Source organism: Cherax quadricarinatus, chromosome 86 (assembly GCF_038502225.1).
Source record: "Cherax quadricarinatus isolate ZL_2023a chromosome 86, ASM3850222v1, whole genome shotgun sequence".
NCBI classification, from domain to species: Eukaryota; Metazoa; Arthropoda; class Malacostraca; order Decapoda; family Parastacidae; genus Cherax; species Cherax quadricarinatus.
The window spans coordinates 903,536-918,535 of record NC_091377.1 but is presented as its reverse complement, the minus strand read 5'-3'; the positions used below and the strand labels follow the sequence as shown (position 1 = coordinate 918,535).

The window sequence follows — 15,000 nt, the reverse complement described above, 5'->3', positions numbered from 1 at the left end:
AGGTGTGTATCAGGGAAGGCAGCAGGCATGGTAAGTGAGGTGTGTATCAGGGAAGGCAGCAGACATGGTAAGTGAGGTGTGTATCAGGGAAGGCAGCAGGCATGGTAAGTGAGGTGTGTATCAGGGAAGGCAGCAGACATGGTAAGTGAGGTGTGTATCAGGGAAGGCAGCAGACATGGTAAGTGAGGTGTGTATCAGGGAAGGCAGCAGACATGGTAAGTGAGGTGTGTATCAGGGAAGGCAGCAGGCATGGTAAGTGTGGTGTGTATCAGGGAAGGCAGCAGACATGGTAAGTGAGGTGTGTATCAGGGAAGGCAGCAGACATGGTAAGTGAGGTGTGTATCAGGGAAGGCAGCAGGCATGGTAAGTGAGGTGTGTATCAGGGAAGGCAGCAGACATGGTAAGTGAGGTGTGTATCAGGGAAGGCAGCAGACATGGTAAGTGAGGTGTGTATCAATGAAGGCAGCAGGCATGGTAAGTGTGGTGTGTATCAGGGAAGGCAGCAGACATGGTAAGTGAGGTGTGTATCAGGGAAGGCAGCAGACATGGTAAGTGAGGTGTGTATCAGGGAAGGCAGCAGACATGGTAAGTGAGGTGTGTATCAGGGAAGGCAGCAGACATGGTAAGTGAGGTGTGTATCAGGGAAGGCAGCAGACATGGTAAGTGTGGTGTGTATCAGGGAAGGCAGCAGACATGGTAAGTGAGGTGTGTATCAGGGAAGGCAGCAGACATGGTAAGTGAGGTGTGTATCAGGGAAGGCAGCAGACATGGTAAGTGAGGTGTGTATCAGGGAAGGCAGCAGGCATGGTAAGTGAGGTGTGTATCAGGAGAGGCAGCAGACATGGTAAGTGAGGTGTGTATCAGGGAAGGCAGCAGACATGGTAAGTGAGGTGTGTATCAGGGAAGGCAGCAGACATGGTAAGTGAGGTGTGTATCAGGGAAGGCAGCAGGCATGGCAAGTGAGGTGTGTATCAGGGAAGGCAGCAGGCATGGTAAGTGAGGTGTGTATCAGGAGAGGCAGCAGGCATGGTAAGTGAGGTGTGTATCAGGGAAGGCAGCAGACATGGTAAGTGAGGTGTGTATCAGGGAAGGCAGCAGGCATGGTAAGTGAGGTGTGTATCAGGGAAGGCAGCAGACATGGTAAGTGAGGTGTGTATCAGGGAAGGCAGCACAGTGGGAGAGCTTTCACAACATCGTTACCGAAGGAAAACTTAAAACGTATAAATGAAATACGCAAAGACTGACCTAGCATTTATTCTTGCAACGTTTCGCTCAGTGTGGGCTTTACCCACCACTTGATAAAGTACGCGTAATTTAATGAAATTACTTTATCAATTAATTAATGATAAACGAACAACTTTACAAAGAAACGAGAGAATATTTACGTTTATTAAACGTCTGGTTTAGAATAAATATGAAACGTCTGGTTTAGAATAAATATGGAATGCATATAATGTATATAGGTAATCACTGAAAAGCTTAATATTTGTTCCAACAAAAATGTAAAGCTTAAAATGTCTTTATCTAAGGCACAAAAGCTTTAAATGTCCTGTTTCAAAATTACAGAAGCTTTAAATGTCCTGTTTCAAAATTACAGAAGCTTTAAATGTCCTGTTTCAAAATTACAGAAGCTTTAAATGTCCTGTTTCAAAATTACAGAAGCTTTAAATGTCCTGTTTCAAAATTACAGAAGCTTTAAATGTCCTGTTTCAAAATTACAGAAGCTTTAAATGTCCTGTTTCAAAATTACAGAAGCTTTAAATTTCTTCTAACAAAAATACGAGAGATTGATTTTTCTGATATTAAAAATAAAAAAGCTTAATATTTAAATCTGAAATACAAAAAGCTTAATATTCCTAATTCCAGAGCAACAAAAGCTTAACATTTTTGGTATCAAAAATGACAGAAAAAAGGAAAATAAGATTTCTGTGAAAATAGAAATGGGTTGAAAGCAGCAAAAGTTCTATTTTTTATCATCTTATTAAATTAAAAAAGTTCTTTCTTGCTGTTGCTGGTGGTGGTGTCTAGAAAGTTCTTTCTTGCTGTTGCTGGTGGTGGTGTCTCTTCCGGTTCATAATAAGCGTGTTTGGGGAGCCTCATCACTCCCGATAACACGTAACAACACCCTCCTGACGCAGCTCCGACAGGAAATGAGTCTGCAGTGACTCCTCTGGGCGGTATAACTTGTGGGTGGGGTGTACAAGGTGCAGGATGCTACCTTCTGGACTCTTAGGGGCGTGTGTGGTTGGCTGGTGGTTGGTGGTTGATGGTTGGTGGTTGGTGGTGATGGTGGTAGTGTTGGTGATGGTGGTGAACGGTGGGGACAGTGTAGGAGGCACATATGTGTAGCAGCGAGTTCAAGTCCCGCCCGTGGTATGGTTTGTTTGCAATCGTGTCATTACGATTTCGTCAGTCACTTAGGTATCTTTACTGGTGACATGTTTCGCCTGCTCAGCAGGCTTCATTAGTCGAACAATGTGTGCTGTGTGGGTGAAACGTTGCGCCAATAAAGATGTTTAAGTCTTCCATATGTGTCTTTGTCACCAACTCCAAGGCTGAGGGACTGATTACCTCATCTCTTGTACATAGTTCTACTGTCTTCAAATTATGTCCTAGAATTTGTATTGATAAAGCCACTGGAGGGCGAAACGTCTTCAGTAAAGATACCCAGATGTTGCACATGTGTCTTAATTTTTATCTTGTCGGTAATGTATATCATTCTTGTACAACATCTGTTTGTGACTTGATAAAGCCCACTGAGTGGGCGAAAAGTAGTCACTGAAGGCTCTCATTTATGTACATTTTTCCATCGTGTTGGTATTTTATACCATTTATCTCCATTAATGTAATGAAGGATTTACTGTTTCTCAGAAGCTGGAAGCTGTTTCATCTGCGAGGAGATGAAGAAAGCTTTTCCTTTCCCTCCCTCTCCTGTAATCTTCTCTTACTCTCTCTTCCTCCTCATCAAGTAATGGGCTCCTGATCCAGAGTAACTAGCACTATGCTTCCCTTCCTCGGGTCAAACCTGATTATCTCCCTCTGCGGTTTTAAAGCCTGTCATGCGATTAGCGGTTGGAGGACTAGATTCGAAGAGGTTCAACAAGAGACCTCAGACGTCAATACTAAGGCTTTTACAGACAATAGTCTGGTTGCACAAATCTAGTTCTCAACACTCAGATACAATGATAAGGTCTCTGAGAAACAACTCTCTGTACCTATCGTAAAGTGTATCAGTATTACGTAGGGTATGGCTTGTTGACAAGTCATGCCCTACATAATAATAATACACCCACAACTAAGTGACCTGAACAGCAGTCCTTTCTAGCTGGGGTTGACATAACAACCCAAGGAGAGACCTCTGCTTATTTTTTTGGGTGAATATTTTAGCCTAGGAATTTAAAATGCTGGTGAGGCAGCCCGTTTTCATATTCAGACAAGGCCTTTTTACAGCCATTTATCTTGGTGTCCTGCACTTCTGATGTCGTACTGCAGTCTGCCTTGGAGGTGGTCGATGGCCTCCAAGTAGCTACCATTTTTTCTGCTTCCTTCAGAAGAATTCCTTGAACATTACTTTCGTTTGTCCCCAACACCACCTCCAGCACCATCTTTAACCCTTCTCCAACATTATGTCCCCTTCCATCCTGCTTCCGAGCCCTCTCTACCCACTAACCCATCTATCACAGTGCCATCTTGCTCATCACGGGACAATAGAACCACGGGTAAGCGGTGCCATAACGACCCAGGCACAGCATAAGTGACAGAAACAAAGCTCTCAGTGCCTAAACCAATCCAAGAGTTGATAAACAAAACACCATCCATCATCTTAATGGTATTAAATACCATTCATAAAAAACAATAAGGCACAATACCGTGACTGGAATACACAAATAATCCGTACACAGGAGAGAGAAGCTTACGACGAAGTATCGGTCCAACCTGGACCCTTTACAAAGTCACACTAACACAAAAGAGTGAGGGAGCCAGTATATATATACTGCTGATTATTGTGTATAACATTCGTAATTATAAAAAAACTCGAGTGACGTTCCTCTATTAACCGAGTCGAGTTAAGAGTTGATAAATTAGACACATGTGCAACTCTTGGGTATCTTTATTGAGGAAACGTTTAGCCACACAGTGGCTTCATCAGTCCATACAAAGGAGAATCTTGAAGAACAGGAGGAGAATGAGGTAATCAGTCCCTCAACCTTGAGTCGATGTGGTCAGTCCATCAATCTTGAATAGAGTACGGCATACGTGCTGAGAAGGAGCTTATAAACCGTTGGCAGGAGAGGTGCAGAAGTCATAGGTCGTGTAACATTTGTTCAATGTTGAAGTAGGTCGTGCCCTAATTCTTGGGCACGACCTACTTCAACATTGAACAAATGTTACACGACCTATGACTTCTGCACCTCTCCTGCCAACGGTTTATAAGCTCCTTCTCAGCACGTATGCCGTACTCTATTCAAGATTGATGGACTGACCACATCGACTCAAGGTTGAGGGACTGATTACCTCATTCTCCTCCTGTTCTTCAAGATTCTCCTTTGTATGGACTGATGAAGCCACTGTGTGGCGAAACGTTTCCTCAATAAAGATACCCAAGAGTTGCACATGTGTCTAATTTATCAACATGTCGGTTCTCTGAACCATTCATCTACAAAGAGTTAAGAGTTGTTGATATAAAGAATCCGAGTTACCCCTTCCTTCTGAGGACCACCCTTGATAACCTTCCACTCCCCAAGCTCTGCTGGACCCCTACTAATTTAGAGCTTTCCCGTGAATATATGAATAATGAAATTTAGTGTAAAATAAACATTGGAAGATTTATGTACTCTTTAACGGAGTTTATAGGTAAGTCATTTCTCCTGGATAGATAATAGGGTTTAAAGCCTCTCGACTACACAAGAGCCATTAAGACTGCGTGTCACCTGTTCACCACCAATCAAGAATATTATAATCCCTAAAAATAGGGATTAAACTCCGACCATGTAAAGGATACGTACAGTGATGGATCTATCCTTCGGGAAGAAAAAACTACTGAACACATACACGAGAGGTACTGATGGCAATGATGTACGTACTTAATGATGTTATTTAATGATGTACGTAGTTGGGAAAAAATGCTACTGAACACACACACAGGAGGCACTGACAGCTCTGATGTAATTGGAAAAAAACACTGCTGAACACACACACGGAAGGTACTGACGACACTGATGTAGCCAAAAAAAAAAAAAAAACTACGGAACACACACGGGAGGTACTGACGGCATTGATGTAGTTGAAGAGTGAAGATCCGTCTCCCCAGGGCTTCTCGTTCTCACAGGAGAGGTTGGCTAGACTGAGAGTGGCGGAGCGCTCCAGAGCGTGAAGACCCTTAGCGAACACGTTGACGCTGTCATAGATGAGGGCTGGTTCTGCCTAGTGAAAGTGACACAGACAGATATTATTATAAGTTGCTGTTATTATTACTAGCATTAGTAGTGGAAGTAGAATTTGATGGTTGGTTAATGGGGTCTAAAGATTATTATTATTATATTCATGAGGAAGTGTTAAATTCAAGGTTACTGTAACCAGATGAGAAGCTTGTAAGTAGTTGATTACTACTGTAATTTACTTAGCCATCATTCCATGAGACAACAGCTCCTGGACCCCATTATGTATGACTGTAATCTTTTGAGGGCTGCCTAAACGGGTGGGTATGAAGTGTATAAAAAACCTGTTGGACTAAAACCAGTTTGTTGTAGGCTATTAATGAAAAAATTTCTCTCTTAGCGGATGTATTGCTGACTCTGGGTTGATGGTGGTAATGGTGGCTTTTGTATTGGTTTTAATGGTAGGGGGGTGTTGGTAGGGACGGTCATGGGGTTTTTACCTAAACAGTGATACAAATAATAGAGATACTTCTAAATTAGTGGCTTCAGAATTGTTTTGAATTCATCCTGAAGAATTAGAGATACTTTAGATTAATGGAGAAGTCATCGTGAGGGAGATACTCAAAAAATAAGTGAATAGAAAAATCCAGGAATGTTGAAAGTCATTTGAAATTTAATGATAAAATGCCTGATGAAGATTCATATGTAAGGAATAGTCTAGTTATCATTTTCAGAGTACTGGAGAATGGATGGTGTTTGTCTTCGTTAAGGCCATCCCATTGTGCGCTAAATTTTGATATACAGATTAGCTCATTTTTTGACAAAAAAAGTAATTGGGTTTGGGGAAGTCATTAATTAAGTTTTGGAAAATCCATCAGGGTAAGATGATTAGTCATTGGTTATTGAATATAGATTTAGATAAGATGATGAACCATAACACACACACACACACACACACACACACACACACACACACACACACACACACACACACACACACACAGGATGTTCCAGAGATTGGACACAGTAACAAGGGGACATAGTTGGAAGCTGAAGACACAGATGAATCACAGGGATGTTAGGAAGTATTTCTTCAGCCACAGAGTAGTCAGTAAGTGGAATAGTTTGGGAAGCGATGTAGTGGAGGCAGGATCCATACATAGCTTTAAGCTATGTATGGACTCGACCCCCGCAACCTCAACTAGGTGAGTACAACTAGGTGAGTACACACACACACACACACACACACACACACACACACACACACACACTATATCCTCAGGACCCTAGAGCTGACCATTTTTCAAAACCGAGGGACTGATCACCTCAAAACTACCCTATCAAGATCAATAGACTGATCACATCACATTTACCTCCACCACTGCTGTCCCCTATTTTATTCACCTCTGTATCCGACTGAAGAAACCCATCCTGCAGGCGAAACTCTTCAATAATGAAGATACCCAAGTATTTTACATGTGTCTCATTAAGCATCTTACCTTGATAATGGAAGACTTGTTAAGAATGGAATGACCGAAAGGCTGGAACTTCTCCATATCGTGAAGGATCTTCCGAACGTGCGAGTTACTGGTGTCCACTATCCTGAAGGCCGTCATATTAACATAGTTGTACTTAAAGTCTTCAAGATCGAACGTCTCAATGTCCTGTGAGCAAGAAATTTCAAGTCGAGTCATTTAGAAAATGATTATTACTGCAACGTTTAAAACCCATGTTTCAGACCCATGTAACCTATATAACCATGTAACCAGACTATAATAACAGCGTCGCTATTATTATAGTCTGGTTACATTCCTTTTTTGTTTCCATAGATACGTTTTTCTTGAAGGATACCTCAATGCACCATCCACCTTTTCATCTCTTTCCAGTTCTATGCTTTACCTCATTTTTCATAGACCTATCCATCGACAAGTCCGCTAACAGATATCTAAATACCTCCTCCATACTTTTCTCCTCTAGCAAAATATCTAATCTTTCCACTTCTGGATTGATATTAATCTTATCATCACGAATTTTCCAGTGCTGGTCATAGACCGGGCCGTGGGGGCGCTGATCCCCCCAAAATCCTCTCCATGTATATTCCAGGTATGCTCGCAATTAATTTCCTTCTTTTACATACCCTTCCAAAGTCGTCCACCAACCATTGCAACTTCTCTTCACACTCTCCCAAAAGCACCGCATCATCAGCAAAGAGCAATCGTACTAAGTTCCATTATCTATCACGTTCGTAGTCCTTAAATCTCCCCAACACCCCAGCATTGACTTCTTTGACGACCCCATCTATAAGCACGTAAAACAGCCATGGCGACATCATATAACCATGGTGACATCATACATCCATGGTGACATCATACAGCCATGGTGACATCATACAGCCATGGTGACATCATACATCCATGTTGAAATCGTAGTCGTGGTGACATCACACAGCCATGGTGACATCATACATCCATGGTGACATCATACAGCCATGGTGACATCATACAGCCATGGTGACATCATACAGCCATGGTGACATCATACATCCATGTTGACATCATACATCCATGTTGACATCGTACAGTCATGGTGACATCATACAGCCATGGTGACATCATACATCCATGGTGACATCATACAGCTATGGTGACATCATACAGCCATGGTAACATCATACAGCCATGGTGACATCATGCATCCATGTTGACATCATACAGCCATGGTGACATCATACATCCATGTTGACATCATACAGTCATGGTGACATCATACAGCCATGGTGACATCATACATCCATTGTGACATCATACAGCCATGGTGACATCATACAGCCATGGTGACATTATACATCCATGGTGACATCATACATCCATGGTGACATCATACAGCCATGGTGACATCATTCAACCATGGTGACATCATACAGCCAAGGTGACATCATACATCCATGGTGACATCATACATCCATGGTGACATACAGCTATGGTGACATCATACAGCCAAGGTGACATCATACATCCATGGTGACATCATACATCCATGGTGACATCATACAGCTATGGTGACATCATACAGCCATGGTAACATCATACAGCCATGGTGACATCATACATCCATGGTGACATCATACAGCTATGGTGACATCATACAGCCATGGTAACATCATACAGCCATGGTGACATCATACATCCATGGTGACATCATACAGCTATGGTGACATACAGCCATGGTAACATCATACAGCCATGGTGACATCATACATCCATGTTGACATCATACAGCCATGGTGACATCATACAGCCATGGTGACATCATACATCCATTGTGACATCATACAGCCATGGTGACATCATACAGCCATGGTGACATTATACATCCATGGTGACATCATACATCCATGGTGACATCATACAGCCATGGTGACATCATTCAACCATGGTGACATCATACAGCCAAGGTGACATCATACATCCATGGTGACATCATACATCCATGGTGACATACAGCTATGGTGACATCATACAGCCAAGGTGACATCATACATCCATGGTGACATCATACATCCATGGTGACATCATACAGCTATGGTGACATCATACAGCCATGGTAACATCATACAGCCATGGTGACATCATACATCCATGGTGACATCATACAGCTATGGTGACATCATACAGCCATGGTAACATCATACAGCCATGATGACATCATACATCCATGGTGACATCATACAGCTATGGTGACATCATACAGCCATGGTGACATAATACATCCCTATCTTAGGCCTACTTTTACTGGGAACGTCCCCTTTCCTACAGCATACCCCCCATCCCTGAGTCTTATTATCCACATTAAAAACCCTTCATTACTTCTCACAACCTACCACCTATGCCATACATTTTCAACATCTGCAACATTGCATTCCTATCAACCCGGTTATAAAGTTTCTCTAAATCCGTAGTTGCAACTCTATTTTCCTTACTTTTTTCTAAATATTGTTCACTTACAATTATCCACATTAATAATAATAATATTCATCCAAAATAGTTATAATCATGATAATGGTTTTTAAAGGGGTAGAAGGGTAAGCCAGTGGAAGGCCTCGGTCTGATGACCAAAAACTCCAGGTGTGGGTCGTCATATGACTGAGACCCGCGTCAGGAGGAGCAAGACGGTACTCACGAAGGTAGTGAAGAGGTAGTGATATCGGTAGTCATTCATTTGTAGCTGAAGCAACTGTAAATAGAGAGAGAAACATCAACTGTAAATAGAGAGAGAAACATCAACTGTAAATAGAGAGAGAAACATCAACTGTAAATAGAGAGAGAAACATCAACTGTAAATAGAGAGAGAAACATCAACTGTAAATAGAGAGAGAAACATCAACTGTAAATAGAGAGAGAAACATCAACTGTAAATAGAGAGAGAAACATCAACTGTAAATAGAGAGAGAAACATCAACTGTAAATAGAGAGAGAAACATCAACTGTAAATAGAGAGAGAAACATCAACTGTAAATAGAGAGAGAAACATCAACTGTAAATAGAGAGAGAAACATCAACTGTAAATAGAGAAACATCAACTGTAAATAGAGAGAGAAACATCAACTGTAAATAGAGAGAGAAACATCAACTGTAAATAGAGAGAGAAACATCAACTGTAAATAGAGAGAGAAACATCAACTGTAAATAGAGAGAGAAACATCAACTGTAAATAGAGAGAGAAACATCAACTGTAAATAGAGAGAGAAACATCAACTGTAAATAGAGAGAGAAACATCAACTGTAAATAGAGAGAGAAACATCAACTGTAAATAGAGAGAGAAACATCAACTCTCACTATCTATGGTGCTTTGCAGATCGAGTCTTATTATCTAATATTCTCCCTCTTACGGATTTAGCGCTCCCCTATAATTTAAATAATTATGTTACTACTACTACTAATAATAATAATAATATTATTAATAATAATAAAATAATAATAATAATAATAATAATAATAATAATAATAATAATAATAATAATAATAATAATTATAATAATAACACATGTAAATAATGATAATATAATAATGGTAATAACAATAATAATAAAAATAATCAAAATAAAAATAAAAATAATAATAATAATAATAATAATAATAATAATAATAATAATAATAATAATAATAATAACTTACACAACGCAAGAAGAGACGCATGTTCCTGGGTAAGGTATCAACGATAATACTAAAGATTTCCTTGTGTTTGACTTCCTTCAGGATGTCCCTGTAGTTGTCCGGATGTCCTTGTCTGATGTACATCTCGACGTTTTTACTCGGCGGAGACCGAATTATCTCCTGTAACTTCATGAGACCTGTGGGAGATAAAGAGAGTAACTAGATGTTTCTCAGTGACTGGGTTATGTAACTGTGTCTCATTTGCATCCTGTATATCAATGTTTGGAAAGAGTACAGTGCCTGTATCTCGAAACCACAAGATACAGAGTGACTGTACCTCTAAAACCACAAGAGGTACAGTGGCTGTACCTCTCAAACTGCAAGAGGCAGAGTGGCTGTACCTCTAAAACCACAAGAGGTACAGTGGCTGTACCTCTCAAACTGCAAGAGGCAGAGTGGCTGTACCTCTAAAGCTACAAGAGGTACAGTGGCTGTACCTCTAAAACCACAAGAGGTACAGTGGCTGTACCTCTCAAACTGCAAGAGGCAGAGTGGCTGTACCTCTAAAGCTACAAGAGGTACAGTGATTGTACCTCTAAAACTACAAGAGGTAGAGTTATTGTACCTCTAAAACTACAATAGGCAGAGTGGCTGTACCTCTAAAACTACAAGAGGTAGAGTTATTGTACCTCTAAAGCTACAAGAGGTACAGTGGCTGTACCTCTAAAACTGCAAGAGGCAAAGGTACACATCAACACCCTCAACTACTGCAGCCTCTGCAGAGTCAACACCATCCATGCTACCACTACCAAGCTACCAATACCTTCATCCATGCTACCACTACCAAGCTACCAATACCTTCATCCATGCTACCACTACCAAGCTACCAATACCTTCATCCATGCTACCACTACCAAGCTACCAATACCTTCATCCATGCTACCACTACCAAGCTACCAATACCTTCATCCATGTTACCACTACCAAGCTACCAATACCTTCATCCATGCTACCACTACCAAGCTACCAATACCTTCATCCATGCTACCACTACCAAGCTACCAATACCTTCATCCATGCTACCACTACCAAGCTACCAACACCTTCATCCATGCTACCACTACCAAGCTACCAACACCATCCATGCTACCACTACCAAGCTACCAACACCATCCATGCTACCACTACCAAGCTACCAATACCTTCATCCATGCTACCACTACCAAGCTACCAACACCTTCATCCATGCTACCACTACCAAGCTACCAACACCATCCATGCTACCACTACCAAGCTACCAACACCTTCATCCATGTTAAAACTACCAAGCTACCAACACCTTCATCCATGTTACCCCTACCAAGCTACCAACACCTTCATCCATGTTACCACTACCAAGCTACCAACACCTTCATCCATGTTACCCCTACCAAGCTACCAACACCTTCATCCATGCTACCACTACCAAGCTACCAACACCTTCATCCATGTTACCACTACCAAGCTACTAACACCATCCATGCTACCACTACCAAGCTACCAACACCATCCATGCTACCACTACCAAGATGCCAACACCTTCATCCATGCTACCACTACCAACCTACCAACACCTTCATCCATGCTACCACTTCCAAGCTACCAATACCTTCATCCATGCTACCACTACCAAGCTACCAACACTTTCATCCATGCTACCACTACCAAGCTACCAACACTTTCATCCATGCTACCACTACCAACCTACCAACACCTTCATCCATGCTACCACTACCAAGCTACCAACACCTTCATCCATGCTACCACTACCAACATACCAACACTTTCATCCATGCTACCACTACCAAGCTACCAGCACCTTCATCCATGCTACCACTACCAAGCTACCAACACTTTCATCCATGCTACCACTACCAAGCTACCAACACCTTCATCCATGCTACCACTACCAACATACCAACACTTTCATCCATGCTACCACTACCAAGCTACCAACACCTTCATCCATGCTACCACTACCAAGCTACCAACACTTTCATCCATGCTACCACTACCAAGCTACCAACACTTTCATCCATGCTACCACTACCAAGCTACCAACACCTTCATCCATGCTACCACTACCAACATACCAACACTTTCATCCATGCTACCACTACCAAGCTACCAACACCTTCATCCATGCTACCACTACCAAGCTACCAACACTTTCATCCATGCTACCACTACCAAGCTACCAACACCTTCATCCATGCTACCACTACCAAGCTACCAACACTTTCATCCATGCTACCACTACCAAGCTACCAACACCTTCATCCATGCTACCATTACCAAGCTACCAACACTTTCATCCATGCTACCACTACCAAGCTACCATCACCTTCATCCATGCTACCACTACCAAGCTACCATCACCTTCATCCATGCTACCACTACCAAGCTACCAACACTTTCATCCATGCTACCACTACCAAGCTACCATCACCTTCATCCATGCTACCACTACCAAGCTACCATCACCTTCATCCATGCTACCACTACCAAGCTACCAACACCATCCATGCTACCACTACCAAGCTACCAACACTTTCATCCATGCTACCACTACCAAGCTACCAACACTTTCAGCCATGCTACCACTACCAAGCTACCAACACCTTCATCTATGCTACCATTACCAAGCTACCATCACCTTCATCCATGCTACCACTACCAAGCTACCAACACTTTCAGCCATGCTACCACTACCAAGCTACCAACACTTTCATCCATGCTACCACTACCAAGCTACCAACACCATCCATGCTACCACTACCAAGCTACCATCACCTTCATCCATGCTACCACTACCAAGCTACCAACACTTTCAGCCATGCTACCACTACCAAGCTACCATCACCTTCATCCATGCTACCACTACCAAGCTACCAACACCTTCATCTATGCTACCATTACCAAGCTACCATCACCTTCATCCATGCTACCACTACCAAGCTACCAACACCATCCATGCTACCACTACCAAGCTACCAACACTTTCAGCCATGCTACCATTACCAAGCTACCAACACTTTCATCCATGCTACCACTACCAAGCTACCACTAATACTACCACCTGTAACCGCTTACTATCACTAACTACCACCACCTACTTGCAAATAATATTACCACTAATACACAAATAACCCGCATATAGGGGAGAGAAAAGCTTACGACAACGTTTCGGTCAGACTTGAATGGTTCAAGTCGGACCGAAACGTTGTCGTAAGCTTTTCTCTTTCCTATGTGTAGGTTGTTTGTGTATTGTTCCAGTGTCGATATCGTACCTTGTTGTTGTTCACCCATTTGTACATTGTTCCAGTGTCGATATTGTACCTTGTTGTTGTTCACCCATTTGTACATTGTTCCAGTGTCGATATCGTACCTTGTTGTTGTTTACCACTAACCTCACCAGCCACCAACACCACCACAACCCACAACCATCCACACAACAACCCTCTTCAACAGTGCTACCACCATCTACCACTATCTTATACAGCCACCTACCAGTATCTACTACCACCATCTACCACTATCTACTACAACCACCTACCACTATCTACTACAACCACCTACCATTATCTACTACCACCATCTACTACTATCTACTACCACCACCTATCACTATCTACTACCACCACCTATCACTATCTACTACAACCACCTACCACTATCTACTACCACCATCTACCATTATCTACTACCACCACCTACCACTATCTACTACAACCACCTACCACTATCTACTAAAACCACCTACAACTACCTACTACAACCACCTACCACTATCTACTACAACCACCTACCACAATCTGCTACCACAATCCACCATTATCTACTACAACCATCTACCACTATCTACTAAAACCACCTACCACTATCTACTACCACCACCTACCACTATCTACTACAACCACCTACCATTATCTACTACCACCATCTACCACTATCTACTACAACCACCTACCACTGTCTACTACCACTATCTACTACAACCACCTGCCATTATCTACTACAACCACCTACCACTATCTGCTACAACCACCTACCACTGTCTACTAAAACCACCTACAACTACCTACTACAACCACCTACCACTATCTACTACAACCACCTACCACAATCTACTACCACAATCTACCATTATCTACTACAACCATCTACCACTATCTACTAAAACCACCTACCATTACCTACTACAACCACCTACCACTATCTACTACCACTATCTACTACAACCACCTACCATTATCTACTACTACCACCTACCACTACCACCTACAACCACCTACCACAATCTACTATCACCACCTACCACTATCTACTACAACCACCTACCGAAATCCTCCTCGTAGACGATGGCCACTTTCTTCCACTTCAGAAACTGGATCATGTCCTTGTAGGCCTGGTTGAGGAAGATGTGTGA

At 42.1% G+C, this 15,000-nt stretch overlaps 1 protein-coding gene across 7 annotated transcripts in view; it reads right to left on the bottom strand.

The window, feature by feature from the left end:
- The window catches only part of LOC128702958 (glutamate receptor ionotropic, kainate 2), a 449,498-nt gene that overhangs the window by 90,852 nt on the left and 343,646 nt on the right, over positions 1-15,000 (bottom strand). For all 7 annotated transcript variants that reach the window (XM_070103548.1, XM_070103547.1, XM_070103549.1 and 4 more), the window contains exons 3-7: positions 14,913-15,000; positions 10,554-10,729; positions 9,558-9,611; positions 6,878-7,042; positions 5,272-5,424 (exon numbers count right to left, since the gene is read on the bottom strand). The exon at positions 14,913-15,000 is cut by the window's right edge and continues 164 nt beyond it. In XM_070103548.1, the coding sequence (XP_069959649.1) occupies positions 5,272-5,424; positions 6,878-7,042; positions 9,558-9,611; positions 10,554-10,729; positions 14,913-15,000 (636 nt within the window). The remainder of the gene's footprint in view (positions 1-5,271; positions 5,425-6,877; positions 7,043-9,557; positions 9,612-10,553; positions 10,730-14,912) is intronic.